This window comes from Nerophis ophidion, linkage group LG06, assembly GCF_033978795.1.
Source record: "Nerophis ophidion isolate RoL-2023_Sa linkage group LG06, RoL_Noph_v1.0, whole genome shotgun sequence".
NCBI classification, from domain to species: domain Eukaryota; kingdom Metazoa; phylum Chordata; class Actinopteri; order Syngnathiformes; family Syngnathidae; genus Nerophis; species Nerophis ophidion.
Window position 1 is genome coordinate 73442345 of NC_084616.1, and position 19977 is coordinate 73462321.

General features: G+C 40.8%; 1 protein-coding gene across 2 annotated transcripts in view; it reads right to left on the bottom strand.

Annotated features, from left to right (window-relative positions):
• nphp4 (nephronophthisis 4) overlaps positions 1-19977 on the bottom strand; it is a 520514-nt gene that overhangs the window by 167466 nt on the left and 333071 nt on the right. For both annotated transcript variants that reach the window (XM_061904800.1, XM_061904799.1), the window contains one exon: positions 9316-9484. In XM_061904800.1, coding sequence (XP_061760784.1) covers positions 9316-9484 — 169 coding nt within the window. The remainder of the gene's footprint in view (positions 1-9315; positions 9485-19977) is intronic.

Consider the following 19977-nt stretch of genomic DNA (forward strand, 5'->3'; position numbering starts at 1 on the left):
GGAGAGCATGTCCCAAATTCCAAGCTGCTGTTTTGAGGCACGTTATTGTGACTTAAATAATAAATATGGCAGTGCCATGTTGGCATTTTTTTTTCCATAACTTGAGTTGATTTATTTTGGAAAACCTTCTTATATTTAATACATCCAGGGGGGCATCACAACAAAATTAAGCATAATAATGTGTTAAATCCACGACTGTATATATCGGTATCGGTTGGTATCGGTAAGAAAGAGCTGGACAATATCGGAATATCGGCAAAAAAGCCATTATCGAACATCTCAAGTTGTTAGTCATGCATTTTGAACCATTCAAAGTGGATTTAGTGGTATTAAATGGATGGATGGATGGATGATTGCTATGAATCCACAGAGGTTCCTGCACCCACATATCGAAGAGGAAAGAAGGTTTTCACATGCTGTTAGTGTTCTGTTGCAAACTATTTCCATTCCCCCGCTTCATCACACAAGCTGCCCATGCTCGGCTACACCTGCCTGTCTGCACGTCCGCGCGGACGCATGAGCGCTCGCCTTCCTCGGCATGTGTGACTGGGTTTGATATCCCCTCTGTCGGACCCTGCACGCCCCGCATCCATCTCACTTCGCCGGTAAACTTCTTGGGGGAGAGTTTCCCGGCGATAACGAAGGCGTTTTTTATAGATCTTTTTTTTACCACCCACCTACTAAGAGTTGCTGATTCATTACAGCCAGATGACAAGACACCGCCTAGAGCAGGGGTCGGCAACCTAAAATGTTGAAAAAGCCATATTGGACCGAGAATACAAAAACAAATACGTCTGGAGCCGCAAAACAAATTAAAGCCATATTGCAAAAAAAGTATTTAGTCAGCCACCGATTGTGCAAGTTCTCCCACTTAAAATGATGACAGAGGTCTGTAATTTTCATCATAGGTACACTTCAACTGTGAGAGACAGAATGTGGAAAAAAAATCCAGGAATTCACATTATAGGAATTTTAAAGATGTAAATCAGTGGTTCCCAAAGTGGGCGGTGGAAAGATCCGGGGTGGCGGTGAGGAAGAAGGGGGCGGTAGGGGGGCGGCAGTCCGAAGTCGAAGTCAGAAGTTCGAACGTTTGTTTGACGATTTGTACACAACACGTGCAGCAGGACGAGTCAGTGGACGACACATCAGGGTCCGGTTACCACACGCCGCTCTGGGCCAGTCGGATCCGACAGCATAGACTACAAAAGCAAAAGCTCAGGTTTGTAATTTCAAACTTGTAATGTTCAGAATTTTATCTTATAATAAAAACCGCATTCTGGCGGTCAACATCATCTTCAAGTCAACATGAAATTGGGGACTCGCCAGAACGCGCCGTGTTGTGTTGTGTTGAGCTGGTTAGGGTGGTGCATTCACTGATATATATTGTTACGAATGTATATGACTTTGTACCTGCGTGTGCATGTGTGTGCGTGTGTGTGTGTGTGTGTGTGTGTGTGTGTGTGTGTGTGTGTGTGTGTGCATATATGAGAGTTCGCGCATGTGTCATTGTGTGGGTGACGAGGGTGGCGTGACTTAGATCACGTCCGCCACCATTTTCTGTGAGTAAATGGAAGAAAATGAATACGTGAGAGGGTAAATTGCTTTTCATACCTTCAATGTTGTAATTTTGGTCTTTAAGTAGGCCTATTTATGAAATGCGATAAAATGCTGTATTTTACATGGTCTAATTTTTTTGTTCCAGAATAAAAAAGGAGGTGTTTGTTTCCATATGTTTCTGTGGCGGGCGGGGGGGGAGGGGGTGGGGGGCGGGGGGGGCTAGGAATTCACTGGGGAGCCAAGGGGTCGCCAGCCTGCAAAAGTTTGGGAACCATTGATGTAAATTATGGTGGAAAATAAGTATTTGGTCAACCATTCAAAGCTCTCACGATACATGGCCCCATTCATTTTTTCCTTAACACGGATCAATCGTCCTGTCCCCTTAGCAGAAAAAAGCATGATGTTTCCACCCCCATGCTTCACAGTAGGTATGGTGTTCTTAGGATGCAACTCAGTATTCTTCTTCCTCCGAACACGACAAGTTGAGTTTATACCAAAATGGATACATGGATGATACAGCAGAGGATTGGGAGAATGTCATGTGGTCAGATGAAACCAAAATAGAACTTTTTGGTATGAACTCAACTCGTCATGTTTGGAGGAAGATAGTAAGCGGGTCAAATTCGTGTCGTCACGAGTGACGCTTCCCCTGTCGTCAATTTCAAAATGGCGGAGGCAGGAGGGTCGGAAACTTTTACCATTCAAAGAGCTATTTTAACCCATTTCACAACGACAATAGGAGCCGCAAAACAGAACTCTTTTGAAATGTATAAGGAAATTTCACAGCATAAAGAGTCGTACTAGCCTGTGCAATTGTGTAAACCAGGGGTCTTGTTCATCAGCCACACCGGTTACACTGAAGGTTGTGATATAAAGAACTTTAGCACTCTTAGTAATATGCACCACACTGTGAACCCACCCCAAACAAGAATGACAAACACATTTCTGGAGAACATCGACTCTGTAACACATTATAAACGCAACATAATGATTACCCAGAATGCAATGCATCCATGACTCTTACTGCTTATATTATACACCCTGCTAGCACCAAGGAAATATATATATGTATATATATATATATATATATATATATATATATATATATATATATATATATATATATATATATATATATACTAGGGGTGGGCAAATTAATGCGTTAATTATGCATTAACTCATCAATCTATTAACGCCGACAATTATTTTATCGCACATTTGCGTATGTTGTTTACATGCTTTTATTTTGTTAACGCCTTTTCTTAACAAGATGGCATCTCCCGGATGTACGTCGGCGTCGAGGGGCTCTTGGTAAAGATGGAACATTTGGCAAAAATACCGGACAATTCTGCAAATTTCATGGCTGGCTTACAGCGTGGTCACTCCGGGATCACTTACGACCGCCAGACAATTCTGAATGTGGATAGATCGGGCCGTTTTGGACTGAATGAGGCGTGCTTGCTAGACCGGCTAGCTAGCATGGGAATACTTTGCCGGCTACATCCAGCGGCCTGTGAAGCAGCGGAGTATATGTGTTGTCTGTCTATTTATGAATAATGCAGACCAGGAGTGTTGGCTGAGTTCTTAACGTTTGCTTTCAGAGCGTGCATATCACAACATACAAGATGCCGTCATGGCGACACAACCTATACCGGGCTACCGCGCATGCTCCACACTCCTGTTGCATGCTGGGTAGGGTAGTTCTTTTTTTCCCTGGCTCATAACATCACAATATAGTACCATGTATATGCGTCCAGTTTATCAAAGCACCAAGCAAACAATCGGAAAATTCCCATCATATCAATTCCTAGATATGGTCATAATTATTTTAAGTGCACTACGCAGAATAAACACAACATTATTAATATTGCTACTACGGATAATTTGATCAAAAATTCCCTAAAACAACCCACTACCTATAATATAGTTTTTTTAAACATAAGATCCCTGATAAAAAAAATGTTTCTGCTGTTACCTCAGAAATTGCCTGTTCAGATGTTATGATTGTGGCTCAGAGATTTGTATGTAGATTATATTTATTTTCCATAACAAACAGGATAACTTAAATACCCTGGCAGTGAAAATAAGCTTAAATGTTTGTATTTACATTTTTTGAGTTGATTTTCATAAAATATGATATTTAACTGCTACTGTTTAACAAGGACTGATTTAAATTGTGTTTGCACAACAAATGTTTTGGCGCTTTTGTTCATGTGGGAGAATATTCCAATAAAGGTGCACTACACACTACTTTTGAATTCATTATTGGGCTTTGCGTGTACAATGCAGTTAATCGCGATTAATCGGAGAAATAGTGCGATTAACTTCGATTAAAATTTTTAATCGTTGCCCGGCCCTAATATATATATATATATATATATATATAATTATTTTAACCCAGTGCACCCCCGGGTCAAAAAGTTTGTGGACCCCTGACTATAAAAGTACTTGTTTTTTATTGTTTCATTGAGCTTCATTGGGGGACGGCGTGGCGCAGTGGGATAGTGGCCGTGAACAACCAGTGGGTCCCTGGTTCAATCCCCACCTAGTACCAACCTCGTCACGTCAGTTGTGTCCTTGAGCAAGACACTTGACCCTTCCTCCTGATGGGTGCTGGTTAGCGCCTTGCATGGCAGCTCCCTCCATCAGTGTGTGAATGTGTGTGTGAATGGGTAAATGTGGAAGTAGTGTCAAAGCGCTTTGAGTACCTCGAAGGTAGAAAAGCGCTATACAAGTACAACCTATTTATTTATTTATTTAAAATAAAACAGCAAAGTCCATCCATTTTAATTATGACACACAATTGTGTCAAAGTCATGATTTTTTTTTTTCATGCTTGAAATAAGTGAAGTGAAGTGAATTTTATTTATATAGCGCTTTTCTCTAGTGACTCAAAGCGCTTCACATAGTGAAACCCAATATCTAAGTCACATTTAAACCAGTGTGGGTGGCACTGGGAGCAGGTGGGTAAAGTGTCTTGCCCAAGGACACAACGGCAGGGACTAGGAGGACGGAAGCGGGGATCGAACTTGGAACCCTCAAGTTGCCAGCACAGCCACTCTACTAACCAAGCCTTACCGTCCCACAGTGTAGAGAGTCCTCCTCCCTCCCCCAAATGGATTTCCACCATCCGCCAGAGTGCCTTATGGATATCCCAGCATTGATTGGAATTTACATGCCTGCAAAATCCTCCCGCCCACACACGCCGCCTCCATCCAAGCAGCCATTGCACTCCCAACCCGCTTTGAGTGATAAGCACAGTGAGAAAGTGCCGGCACATTTAGCCCCAGACAATGGCACTCGGCAGTGTTTCTGAGGCGGAGCAGAGAGTGATGCGTTGTTTATGAGAGGGAGTATCTTTCCAGGCTTGATGCACGGCGAAGAAAAGATACTGTCAGCGGCAGCCATCGGGCTCACGGTGAATGAGCACAAAAGGAGGACAGGAGCAGGAAAGCTCCATGACTGAGAGAAACGGTGTTTAGCTTCGGCACTGTGATTTTCTCTCTAAATCTGGAAAACATCACAGGTGTCAAACCCGAGGACCGGGGGGGGCCAGGTGTGGCCGGCGACATCATCTTATATGACGTGGTGGTAATAGTGAAATCAACTGCAACAAAAAAACAGTGTAGCTTATTTTTAAGTCTCACCTTAAAACTCATCTGTATACTCTAGCCTTTAAATAGACCTCCTTTTTAGACCAGTTGATCTGCCGCTTCTTTTCTTTCTCCTATGTCCCCCCCTCCCTTGTGGAGGGGGTCCGGTCCGATGACCATGGATGAAGTATTGGCTGTCCAGAGTCGAGACCCAGGATGGACCGCTCGCCTGTATCGCTTGGGGACATCTCTACGCTGCTGATCCGCCTCCGCTTGAGATGGTTTCCTGTGGACGGGACTCTCGCTGCTGTCTTGGATCCGCTTTGAACTGAACTCTCGCGGCTGTGTTGGAGCCACTACGGATTGAACTTTCACAGTATCATGTTAGAACCCGCTCGACATCCATTGCTTTCGGTCCCCTAGAGGGGGGGGGGGGAAGGGGGGGGTTGCCCACATCTGAGGTCCTCTCCAAGGTTTCTCATAGTCAGCATTGTCACTGGCGTCCCACTGGATGTGAGTTTTCCTTGCCCTTTTGTGGGTTCTTCCGAGGATGTTGTAGTCGTAATGATTTGTGCAGTCCTTTGAGACATTTGTGATTTGGGGCTATATAAACAAACATTGATTGATTGATTGATTTTTCGGATTGTAAATCACTCTGGGTTATATGTCGCATCGGCCGAAAATGCATAATAAAGAAGGAAAAAAACATGTACCGTATTTCCTTGAATTGCCGCCGGGTGTATAGTACGTGCCTGCCTACAATTACTGCCGGGTCAAACTCGTTTCGATAAATAATTAGCGCATGCCTAAAATTTCCGCCTGGCCAAACTCATTTCGCAAAATAATTAGCGCATGCTTAGCATTACTGCCGGGTCAAACTCGTTTCGCTAAATAATTAGCGCATGCTTAGCATTACTGCCGGGTCAAACTCGTTTCGCTAAATAATTAGCGCATGCTTAGCATTACTGCCGGGTCAAACTCGTTTCGCAAAATATTATTTTTATTAGCGCATGTCTAGAATTTCCGCCGGGTCAAACTCGTTTCGCAAAATATTATTTTTATTAGCTCATGTCTAGAATTTCCGCCGGGTCAAACTCGTTTCGCTAAATAATTAGCGCATGCTTAGCATTACTGCCGGGTCAAACTCGTTTCGCAAAATATTATTTTTATTAGCGCGTGTCTAGAATTTCCGCCGGGTCAAAACTCGTTTTGCAAAATAATTAGCATATGCCTAAAATTCCCACCGGGTCAAACTCATTTCGCAAAAAAATTAGCGCATGCTTAGCATTACTGCCGAGTCAAACTCGTTTAGCAAAATATAATTTTTATTAGCGCATGTTTAGAATTTCCGCCGGGTCAAAACTCGTTTGGCAAAATAATTAGCATATGCCTAAAATTCCCGCCGGGTCAAACTCATTTCGCAAAATATTATTTTTATTAGCACATGTCTAGAATTTCCGCCGGGTCAAACTCATTTCGCAAAATAATTAGCGCATGCTTAGCATTACTGCCGGGTCAAACTCGTTTCGCAAAATATTATTTTTATTAGCGCGTGTCTAGAATTTCCGCCGGGTCAAAACTCGTTTCGCAAAATAATTAGCATATGCCTAAAATTTCCGCCGGGTCAAACACATTTCGCAAAATAATTAGCACCTGCCTAGAATTACTGCCGGGTCAAACTCGTTTTGCTAAATAATTAGCGCATGCTTAGCATTACTGCCGGGGTCAAACTCGTTTCGCAAAATATTATTTTTATTAGCGCATGTCTAGAATTTCCGCCGGGTCAAAACTCGTTTCGCAAAATAATTAGCATATGCCTAAAATTTCCGCCGGGTCAAACTCGTTTCGCAAAATAATTAGCATATGCCTAAAATTTCCGCCAGGTCAAACTCATTTCGCTAAATAATTAGCGCATGCTTAGCATTACTGCCGGGTCAAACTCGTTTCGCAAAATATTATTTTTATTAGTGCGTGTCTAGAATTTCCGCCCGGTCAAAACTCGTTTCGCAAAATAATTAGCATATGCCTAAAATTTCCGCCGGGTCAAACACATTTCGCAAAATAATTAGCACCTGCCTAGAATTACTGCCGGGTCAAACTCGTTTTGCTAAATAATAAGCGCATGCTTAGCATTACTGCCGGGGTCAAACTCGTTTCGCAAAATATTATTTTTATTAGCGCATGTCTAGAATTTCCGCCGGGTCAAACTCGTTTCGCAAAATAATTAGCATATGCCTAAAATTTCCGCCAGGTCAAACTCATTTCGCTAAATAATTAGCGCATGCTTAGCATTACTGCCGGGTCAAACTCGTTTCGCAAAATATTATTTTTACTAGCGCATGTCTAGAATTTCCGCCGGGTCAAAACTCGTTTCGCAAAATATTATTTTTATTAGCGCATGTCTAGAATTTCCGCCGGGTCAAAACTCGTTTCGCAAAATAATTAGCATATGCCTAATATTTCCGCCCGGTCAAACTCATTCCGCAAAATAATTAGCGCATGCTTAGCATTACTGCCGGGTCAAACTCGTTTCGCAAAATATTATTTTTATTAGCGCGTGTCTAGAATTTCCGCCGGGTCAAACTCGTTTCGTAAAATAATTAGCATATGCCTAAAATTTCCGCCAGGTCAAACTCATTTCGCTAAATAATTAGCGCATGCTTAGCATTACTGCCGGGTCAAACTCGTTTCGCAAAATATTATTTTTATTAGCGCATGTCTAGAATTTCCGCCGGGTCAAAACTCGTTTCGCAAAATATTATTTTTATTAGCGCATGTCTAGAATTTCCGCCGGGTCAAAACTCGTTTCGCAAAATAATTAGCATATGCCTAATATTTCCGCCCGGTCAAACTCATTCCGCAAAATAATTAGCGCATGCTTAGCATTACTGCCGGGTCAAACCCGTTTCGCAAAATATTATTTTTATTAGTGCATATCTGGAATTTCCGCCGGGTCAAAACTCGTTTCGCAAAATAATTAGCATATGCCTAAAATTTCCACAGGGTCAAACTCGTCACGTCACGAGTGACACTTCACCTGTCATCATTTTCAAAATGGAGGAAACTGATTTCAACCATTTGAAATCGCATAAAGGGAAGAAGATTAAGAGCTATTCAGTAGGATTTAAGGTCCAAGCTATTGAATATGCTAAAAAGAACAATAAGCAGCTATGTTTTAATAATATACCGTAGCTGCGTGTGTCAAATATGAGTCATTAAATGACTCTCGCCTCCTGGTGGTAGAGGGTGCTAGTGATCCTTCTTGCGACAACTCGGCTGCGTGGTTGAGGTGGGCGGGGTTTGGTGCTCGCGGGGTGTATAACATAGTCAGGTAGTGTCATGAATGCAAAGGATTCTGGGTATTTGTTGTGTTGCGTTTATGTTGTGTTACTGTGAGGATTTTCTCCCGAAATGTGTTTGTCGTTCTTCTTTTGTGTGGGTTCACAATGTGGCGCATATTAGTAGGAGTGTTAAAGTTGTTGATATTACAACCGTCAGTGTACTCTGTGTCACCCAGTATGCCTTCCAGTCGTGTGCGTGCATCTGCGGAAGCCTCTCTCGACATGTTGCTGGACTGGCAAGCAGTTTGTACATGTTGTAGAAGATGTTTAAGGCAATGGCTTCATAGCATGCCCTTATTCTTGTCATCTGGGTGATCACCAGCAGATATTGGCGAGAATAGTTGCGGGTCTCCTTGTCTTCCTCATTTTGTGAAACGGGTCGAAATGGCTCTTTGAGAGGTAAAGGTTGCCGACCCCTGTTTCACAGTAACCAAAGAACACCGTAAATTTCACTTTAAATTCTGGCAAATGAACAGTTTTTTTATACTGTAAAAAAAACCGCGGTACTGTTTTTCCATTTACAGTTATATGCTGACTTCGATTTTACAGCAAAATTGTTGCGACTGAGCTGCCGGTTTTTTACCGTAATATCTACGGATTAAAAAAAAAATGTTTTTGTTTATATTTTCCTTAAAAAAAATCAAAATAATGTCATTCAATTTAGAAGCGGCCCTCTAGGGTCAATCATCATTGAGATGAGGCCCTCGATAAAAGCGAGTTTGACCCCCCTCAACAGTAGATGATGCTTCTCTTATGTACCAAGCATACACAATAACATCAGATACTACCAATTTTCATAAAAAAAAATTAAAATAAAAACTTGCCAATGTTTCCAGTGCGAATGTGCAGACGACCCCTGACGATGGACTGGACAGCCGTGAGGTTGTTGGAGGCGTGGTCCGTCTGCAGGGCGTCCTCACCCACGTAATCGGTTGTCAGAACGTCCATCTCGTGGAGGGATTGTACCGCCGTTTTACCGTGCCGCAACATATACTGTAAGAAGAGGGAGACAAAACATGTCATCATGAAAATACAGAAAAATAAGTACAAATATTGTGACTTTTTGTCACTGGTGCGTTTATGTCATTTATAAGATTACATACAATGGATGTCTGCTAACTTTTTGCAACTCAACGGCAAAAAAACGGAAATGCTGATTATCGGTCCCGCTAGACACCGACCTCTATTTAATAATACAACTTTAACATTTGACAACCAAACAATTAAACAAGGCGACTCGGTAAAAAATCTGGGTATTATCTTCGCCCCAAGTCTCTCCTTTGAGTCACACATTAAAAGCGTTACTAAAACGGCCTTCTTTCATCTCCGTAATATCGCTAAAATTCGCTCCATTTTGTCCACTAAAGACGCTGAGATCATTATCCATGCGTTTGTTACGTCTCGTCTCGATTACTGTAACGTATTATTTTCGGGTCTCCCCATGTCTAGCATTAAAAGATTACAGTTGGTACAAAATGCGGCTGCTAGACTTTTGACAAGAACAAGAAAGTTTGATCACATTACGCCTGTACTGGCTCACCTGCACTGGCTTCCTGTGCACTTAAGATGTGACTTTAAGGTTTTACTACTTACGTATAAAATACTACACGGTCTAGCTCCATCCTATCTTGCCGATTGTATTGTACCATATGTCCCGGCAAGAAATCTGCCTTCAAAGGACTCCGGCTTAGTGATTCCCAGAGCCCAAAAAAAGTCTGCGGGCTATAGAGCGTTTTTCCGTTCGGGCTCCAGTACTCTGGAATGCCCTCGAGATGCCACCTTAGTAGAAACATTTAAGTCTCATCTTCAAATAGACTCCCTTTTGGACCAGTTGATCTGCCGTTTATTTTCTTTTTCTCGTATGCCCCACTCTCCCTTGTGGAGGGGGTCCGGTCCGATGTCAATGGATGAAGTTCTGGCTGGCCAGAGTCGGGACCCAGGATGGACTGCTCGCCTGTGTATCGACTGGGGACATCCCTGCGCTGCTGACCCGCCTCCGCTTGGGATGGTTTCCTGCTGGCTCCGCTGTGGACGGGACTCTGGCTGCTGTGTTGGATCTGCTTTGGACTGGACTTTTGCGGCTGTGTTGGATCCACTATGGACTGAACTTTTCACAGTATCATGTTAGACCCGCTTGATATCCATTGCTTTCGGTCCCCTAGAGGGGGGTGGGGGGGGGGGGGGGGGGGGGGGCGGGGTTGCCCACATATGTGGTCCTCTCCCAGGTTCTCAAAGTCCTCGTTGTCACCGACGTCCCGCTGGGGGTGAGTTTTTCCTTGCCCTTATGTGGGCTCTGTACCGAGGAAGTCGTTGTGGTTTGTGCAGCCCTTTGAGACACTAGTGATTTAGGGCTATATAAATGAACATTGATTGATGATTGATTGATACTGGGAGCGGTAGGAAAAAAAAAAAAAAAAATAACGTCTAGCTCTCTGTGTGAGCGCGTGGCGGCCATCTTAGAAATGTTTTTCAGCGCAGAGGTTCTTTGAAGGCTAGTAAAATCAAAACCGGACCATTCATTGTTTTTACCGTAGCATAAAAAGTGCAGATGGCCTTAAAACGCCACAACAGTCAGGCACCATATGTAATTACCCAAAATAAAGAATGTTGGACGGTTGTTTTTACGATATGCAGGCAAACGACAACTTTAAAACATACCAGCTTAGCTACGGCACCTGGCAGCTATCTTGGTATAGACGATCACAGGCCCTCCCCCACAAATGTTGGTGCGTGCGCAACAGCAGCAGACGGTTGGGTAAAAAAACGGAAAAAAAAAACTCTGCCTCACTGTGTCCGCGCACGGCGGCCATCTTTGTAATGTTTTTCAGCGCAGCGGTTCATTGAAGGCTGATAAAATCAAAATCGTAGCAGTGATTAACTTTTAATCAGAAGGGTTCAATCTCTCTTCTCTTGCTTATTTGAAGCCGAAATGACAAACGGCCTCGGAGGAGATAATGTTAGAAAAAAAGCAAAACATTTTTCGCCAACTTTTGTATTGAAGGGGGAATTGCAAACTTCCTGTTGATTTTAGCTGGTAGATAAGAGTGTATGAAATGTAGGTCCAACTGAGATCTACGTAGTGGTTTTTGCTTCATGTTTCTACGACGTTCCTACTGGAAGTTACAGACAGTTTTGTCTGTGTTTTCTACCTAGGGGGCGCTAGAGCACAATTTTGAGTTTTGGGTTTTGTTTTTTTGATTAGATCGCGATTTTCGCCAGTCCTGATGTGTGTGTCAAATTTGGTGAGTTTTGAAGCATGTTAAGGGGGTCAAATGACAGCTCAAAGAGGCGGCGGTATAATAAATAATAATAATAAAACCTTAGAAATTCAATAGGGTCCTCACCCAAAGGGACATTCGGTCCCTAAATATTGGGAATTTTAATTTTAAATTGTAATGTTCATAAAGATGTGTTTGATTGTATGGATATGTGCTTGGAAATGATCAACAATGAGTGAAATAGTATTTGTATTTTTTTTAAACATTTGTTTTTGTTTTTATTTAACACAACACATTAATAAATGTTAACTCTCAGGAAGCATCTATCCATCCATCCATTTCCTACCGCTCGCCCTTTTTAAAATCGTGGGGGGTGCTGGAGTTTATCTCGGCTGCATTCGGGTGGAAGGCGACGTACACCCTGGACAAGTCGCCACCTCGTCAAACAAATCCTGATATTTAATTTTTTCAATATTTTTTTTTTTCTGTATTTCTGTATATTTATTGTTATATTACTCCATTATACATGTTCGAGTTACATTAAATACATTGAATGTCTAATTATTTAACAGGTGTACAATACATTGGAAATGTTTTGAATATACACTAAAGCCAGACATAAATGTATTTTTGCTTTATGTTTATTCAGCCAAAAGGGGACTATTTACTTTATTTTAATGATATAAAAATGTATATATTGCATGCTTAGAATAATTATAAGGTGCAATTTATTTGTAATTATTACATTTGTCTGAATAAATTGATGACGTACTATTTTATGTTGCTTTAAAGAATATGTAACTAATTAATTGCATTTTTGGCGGAAGGATCTGTCTGGTAATATACTGTCATGGGGGATGTGCAGTCAGGTTTGGTGGAATTGAGCCACACAGTTTTTTGACCTTACTCTGACTTTTTCTAACTCTTTCTTAATGTAACAAACTCGCTTTATTTTGCCATTCATTTGTTCCCACCTCGTTATTGTTCTACATTTTTTGAAAGATTAAGTTGACGAGTAAACGATACAAAACAAAGAGGAGCGTCTGGAGTTTTGTTTGTTGTTGCCGCAGCGAGCAGGAGAAAGTAGAGGAGCGTCAACTTAAAGCTTCATTAAAAAAACTACAGTTAGAATTATTTATACCAGTGTTTTTCAACTTTTTTTGAGCCAAAGCACATTGTTTGCGTTGACAAAAATCCGGAAGCACACAACCAGCGGATATCATTAAAAAATTAAACTCAGTTGACAGTAAAAAGTTGTTGTCGCAATTGTTGGATATGACTTTAAAGCATAACCAAACATGCCTCGGTATAGCTCTTGTCTCAAAGTAGGTGTACTGTCACATCACGCCCTGACTTATTTGGAGTTTTTTGCTCTTTTCCTGTGTGTAGTGTTTTAGTTCTTGTCTTGCGCTCCTAGTTTTGTGGCTTTTTCTCTTTTTTTTTGGTATTTTCCTTTTGCAGTTTCATGTCTTCCTTTGAGCGATATTTCCAGCATCTACTTTGTTTTAGCAATCACAAATATTTCAGTTGTTTTTATCCTTCTTTGTAAGGACATGGTTGATTGTCATGTCATGTTCGGATGTAAGTCTTTGCTGTCGTCCAGCATTCTGTTCTTGTTTACTTTGCAGCCAATTCAGTTTTACTTTTGTTTTGCTCAGCCATCCATATGCTTCAGTACCTTTTCTTAGGGGTCACTTACCTTTTGTTGACTTTTAGTTTAAACGTTACATACCTTTTAAATACAAAAAAAGGTTGAAAACTACTGCACTCGACCAGTGTTTTTCAACATTTTTTGAGCCAAAGCACATTGTTTGCGTTGACAAAAATGCGCAGGCACACAACCAGCAGATATCATTAAAAAATGAAACTCAGTTGACAATAAAAAATATTTTGTCGCAATTGTTGGATATGACTTTAAACCATAACCAAGCATGCATCAATGTAGCTCTTGTCTCAAAGTAGGTGTACTGTCACATCACCCACTGACTTATGTGGAGTATTTTGCTGATTTCCTGTGTGTAGAGTTTTAGTTCTTGTCTTGCGCTCCTATTTTGGTGGCTTTTTCTCTTTTTTTTTGGTATTTTCCTGTAGCGGTTTCATGTCTTCCTTTGAGCGATACTTCCCACATCTACTTTGTTTCAGCAATCAAGAATATTTCAGTTGTTTTTATCCTTCTTTGTGTGGACATTGTTGATTGTCATGTCATGTTCGGATGTAAGTCTTTGCTGTCGTCCAGCATTCCGTTTTTGTTTACTTTGTAGCCAATTCAGTTTTACTTTTGTTTTGCTCAGCCATCCTTACGCTTCAGTGCCTTTTCCTAGCGGTTACTTACCTTTTGTTGACTTTTAGTTTAAACGTTACATATCTTTTAAATACAAAAAAAGGTTGAAAACTACTGCACTCGACCAGTGTTTTTCAACCTTTTTTGAGCCAAGGCACATTTTTGGCGTGGACAAAAATCCGGAGGCACACAACCAGCAGAAATCGTTAAAAAATGAAACTCAGTTGACAGTAAAAAATATTTTGTCGCAATTGTTGGATATGACTTTAAACCATAACCAAGCATGCATCAATGTAGCTCTTGTCTCAAAGTAGGTGTACTGTCACCACCTGTCACATCACACCGTGATGTATTTTGAGTTTTTTGCTCTTTTCCCATGTGTAGTGTTTTAGTTCTTGTCTTGCGCTCCTATTTTGGTGGCTTTTTCTCTTTTTTTTCGGTATTTTCCTGTAGCGGTTTTATGTCTTCCTTTGAGTGCTATTTCCCGCATCTACTTTGTTTCAGCAATCAAGAATATTTCAGTTGTTTTTATCCTTCTTTGTGCTGACATTTTATATTGTCATTGCTCCACAGTAAGTCTTTGCTGTTGTCCAGCATTCTGTTTTTCTTTACTTCGTAGCCAGTTCAGTTTTAGTTTGGTTCTGCATAGCCTTCCCTAAGCTTCAATGCCTTTTCTTAGAGGCACTCACCTTCTGTTTATTTTTTGTTTAAGCATTAGACACCTTTTTACCTGCACAATGCCTCCCGCTGTTTCCGATATCTACAAAGCAATTAGCTACCGGCTGCCATCTACTGATATGGAAGAGTATTACACGGTTACTCTGCACCGACACTCAACAACAGCGCATTATTTGCCGACTAATAATTACTGGTTTGCCAAAAATATTTTTAACCCAAATAGGTGAAACTAGATAGTCTGCTGCGGCACAGTGGTTGAAAAACACTGATCCATATTATGACTTATCAAGTATCTATTATTTTATATAGATTCGTAATTATTAATTATGCATTAAACATGATCAAAATAGACCACTTTCCAGATTTGTGAATGAGAAGTACTGTATTTTACCCATTTTCCAACCACTTGTTTTTCGAATTTATAAAATAAAATAAAGTTTTCAACAAATTAAACCACTTTTTTTTTTTTTTTTTTGATAAACCCACATACATTCTATAGACTGTTGTTGTAGGCTGTCTTTCCAGAAAAGACTGAAACACCCAACTGTCACATTGATCACAGCAGGAGGTCACCACCACATCTCCCAAATCAACAACACCCAGAGAACCTCCACAATATAATAACTGAGCGGGTTATCATTTTTGGACTGAAACATTCAGTTCGAGCAAGCAATAAAAACAAAAACAAAACAAAACAAAAAAAGAAGCAATCTACCAACAACAAGCACATCTGCATGATAACAGTGTTTTGGAAAATGGGAAGTTTATGCAATGATAGACACACACACACACACACACACACACACACACACACACACACACACACACACACACACACACTTAGTGATGTCAGCCACACGCAGTAAAATGTACAAATGCTGCAGGAATCGATGATGGATGCACTGCACTGTCATGATGGGAGTATGAAAACAGATAGCGGTCTACCATAAATTACGTTTTATCTCTTGCGCTTAAAAAAAAACCCAGAATGAATCAAAATGAGGTTGTTATAAAACCTCAATAAAAGGGATGTTCCGATCAGGGTTTTATTACAATACTGATCGTCAATGAGTGAGCTCAGCCGATACCGATCACACGAACTACTGTACATTTTATAATTCAATAATGATGAGTGCTATTGACAGTTTAACAATACCAAAACAATATTTAAACGTGTCTTTTATTTTTATTACATACAATTATTTTGGCAAAACAGTCAATAGTACACAATAACCAAATCCTTTGTTTTTTTTTACTAGAGATGTCCGATATTATTGGCCGATAAATGCTTTAAAAATGTAATATGGGAAATTATCGGCATCGGTTTCAAAATTATCGGTATCGGTCTCTAAAAGTAAAATACATGACTTTTTAAAATGCAGCTGTGTACAGAGCGCCAATAAGCCTTAAAGTCACAAAAAATATACGGTTTCTCACAAACACACACACACACACACACATACACACACACACCTGAATGCAAGGCATACTTGGTCAACAGCCATACAGGTCACACTGAGTGTGGCCGTATAAAAAACTTTAACACTGTTACAAATAAGCGCCGCACTGTGAACCCACACCAAACAAGAATGACAAACACATTTTGGGAGAACATCCGCACCGTAACACAACAGAAAAGACCCAACCAGCACCCGGGGCGGTATAGCTCGGTTGGTCGAGTGGCCGTGCCAGGAACTTGAGGGTTCCAGGTTCGATCCCCGCTTCCGCCATCCTGGTCACTGCCGTTGTGTCCTTGGGCAAGATACTTTACCCACCTGCTCCCAGTGCCACCCACACTGGTATAAATATTACTTAGATATTGGGTTCCACTATGTAAAAGCGCTTTGAGTCACTAGAGAAAAGCGCTATATAAATATAATTCACTTCACTTCAACAGAACAAATACCTAGAACCCCTTGCAGCACTAGCTCTTCCGGGACCATACAATATAAATCAAATCAAATCATCCATTCATCCATTTTCTACCGCTTATTCCCTTTTGGGGTCGCGGGGGGCGCTGGTGCCTATCTCAGCTACAATCGGGCGGAAGGCAGTGTACACCCTGGACAATTCGCCACCTCATCGCAGGCAAATTAAATCTAATCTTTATTTATAAAGCACATTTAAAATTTACCACAGGGGTAGCCAAATATAATACGAGGACCGAGCAAACAACACAACACAAACAGAACATGACAAAAAAATAAATAAATAAAACATAAACAATATACACCCCCCGCTACCCCTAACCCCGCCCACCTTAACCTCCTCACGCTCTCTCAGGGAGAGCATATCCCAAATTCCAAGCTGCTGTTTTGAGGCATGTTAAAAAAAAATAATGCACTTTGTGACTTTAATAATAAATATGGCAGTGTCGTGTTGGCATTTTTGAGTTGATTTATTTTGGAACATTGTTTAATGCATCCAGCTGGGCATCACAACAAAATAATGTGTTAATTCCATTACTGTACATATCGGTATCGGTAATTAAGAGTTGGACAATATCGGAATATCGGCCAAAAAAGCCATTATCGGACATCTCTAGTTTTTACCCTCAAAGTCCTCCTGTGTGCAGGGAATAATTCCCCTGAGTTTGTAAACATTAATAAAAAAAGACAAGAACATTTTTTGGGGGGAGAAAATAAGATGGTTCTACCGACACTTAGCTTTAACATGCACTTTTATTTCTTGGTGTTGTTTAGCATAGCTGTTAGCATGACCGCTCCTTGCTTGCTTTCACCGTGTAACATGTTTAGCCTCATCCTCCAAGGATAACACTACTTGATTTAATTTAAGAACTCCTTCATTCGGCACTCCATCCAGCTTTACAATCCCTCGCAGTACAGCAATAGATGATCTCTGTAATTGTTGCTGTACATATGATATAAACATATAATAAAATATATTGGTATACATCATATGTTATACATATATTATCAATCAATCAATCAATGTTTATTTATAAAGCCCTAAATCACAAGTGTCTCAAAGGGCTGCACAAACCACAACGACATCCTCGGTTCAGATCCCACATCAGGGCAAGGAAAAACTCAACCCAATAGGATGACAATGAGAAACCTTGGAGAGGACCCCCCATCTTCCCCTATAGGGAGACCGGTGCAATGGACGTCGAGTGGATTTAGCATAATATTGTGAGAGTCCAGTCCAGAGTGGATCTAACATAATAGTGAGAGTCCAGTCCATAGTGGATCTAATATAATAGTGAGAGTCCAGTCCATAGTGGATCTAATATAATAGTGAGAGTCCACTCCATAGTGGATCTAACATAATAGTGATAGTCCAGTCCATAGTGGATCTAACATAATAGTGAGAGTCCAGTCCATAGTGGATCTAACATAATAGTGAAAGTCCAGTCCATAGTGGATCCAGCATAACAGTGAAAGTCCAGTCCATAGTGGATCAAACATAATAGTGAAAGTCCAGTCCATAGTGGATCCAACATAATAGTGATAGTCCAGTCCAAAGTGGATCTAACATAATAGTGTGAGTCCAGTCCATAGTGGATCCAACATAATAGTGAGAGTCCAGTCCATAGTGGATCCAACATAATAGTGTGAGTCCAGTCCATAGTGGATCTAACATAATAGTGGGACTCCAGTCGATAGTGGATCTAATATAATAGTGTTAGTCCAGTCCAAAGTGTATCTAACATAATAGTGAGACTCCAGTCCATAGTGGATCTAACATAATGGTGAGAATCCAGTCCACAGTGGATCTAACATAATGGTGAGAATCCAGTCCATAGTGGATCTAACATAACAGTGAAAGTCCAGTCCATAGTGGATCTAACATAATAGTGAGAGTCCAGTCCATAGTGGATCTGACATAATAGTGAGACTCCAGTCCATAGTGGATCTAACATAATAGTGAGACTCCAGTCCATAGTGGATCCAACATAATAGTGAAAGTCCAGTCCATAGTGGATCCAACCTAATAGTGAGAATCCAGTCCAAAGTGGATCTAATATAACAGTGAGAGTCCAGTCCATAGTGGATCTAACATAATAGTGAGAGTCCAGTCCATAGTGGATCTAACATAATAGTGAGAGTCCAGTCCATAGTGGATCTAACATAATAGTGAGAGTCCAGTCCATAGTGGATCTAACATAATAGTGAGAGTCCATTCCATAGTGGATCTAACATAATAGTGAGAGTCCAGTCCATAGTGGATCTAACATAATAGTGTGAGTCCAGTCCATAGTGGATTTAACATAATAGTGAGAGTCCAGTCCATAGTGGATCTAACATAATAGTGAGAGTCCAGTCCATAGTGGATCCAACATAATAGTGAGAGTCCAGTCCATAGTGGATCTAACATAATAGTGAGAGTCCAGTCCATAGTGGATCTAAAATAATAGTCAGAGTACAGTCCATAGTGGATCTAACATAATAGTGAGAGTCCAGTCCATAGTGGATCTAACATAATAGTGAGACTCCAGTCCATAGTGGATCCAACATAATAGTGAGACTCCAGTCCATAGTGGATCTAACATAATAGTGAGAGTCCAGTCCATAGTGGATCTAACATAATAGTGAGAGTCCAGTCCATAGTGGATCTAACATAATAGTGAGAGTCCAGTCCATAGTGGATCTAACATAATAGTGAGGGTCCAGTCCAAAGTGGATCTAATATAATAGTGAGAGTCCAGTCCATAGTGGATCTAACATAATAGTGAGAGTCCAGTCCATAGTGGATCCAACCTAATAGTGAGGGTCCAGTCCAAAGTGGATCTAATATAATAGTGAGAGTCCAGTCCATAGTGGATCTAACATAATAGTCATAGTCCATTCCATAGTGGATCTAACATAATAGGTATAGTCCAGTCCACAGTGTGTCTAACATAATAGTGAGAGTCCAGTCCAAAGTGGATCTAACATAATAGTGTGAGTCCAGTCCATAGTGGATCTAACATAATAGTGAGAGTCCAGTCCATAGTGGATCTAACATAATAGTGAGAGTCCAGTCCATAGTGGATCTAACATAATAGTGAGAGTCCAGTCCATAGTGGGGCCAGCAGGAGACCATTATGTAAATATGATGTTATATTTTATATTGCTACTACGGTCCATTTTTTAGTTTACTTTATACCTGCATTATCCTTTCCATCCTTTCACTTTCCATCCTTTGTGACTGAGCTACTGTGTGGAACAATTTCCCTTGTGGATCATAAAAGTTTCTCTGAGTCTTAAGTCTGATAATTATACATTAGAAACTAAGCAATGCGGTTTAGAAGTGATTAGTATTAATTAGCGGAGCGGCTGCACACTGTGTATGGAGAGCTGAGGGGA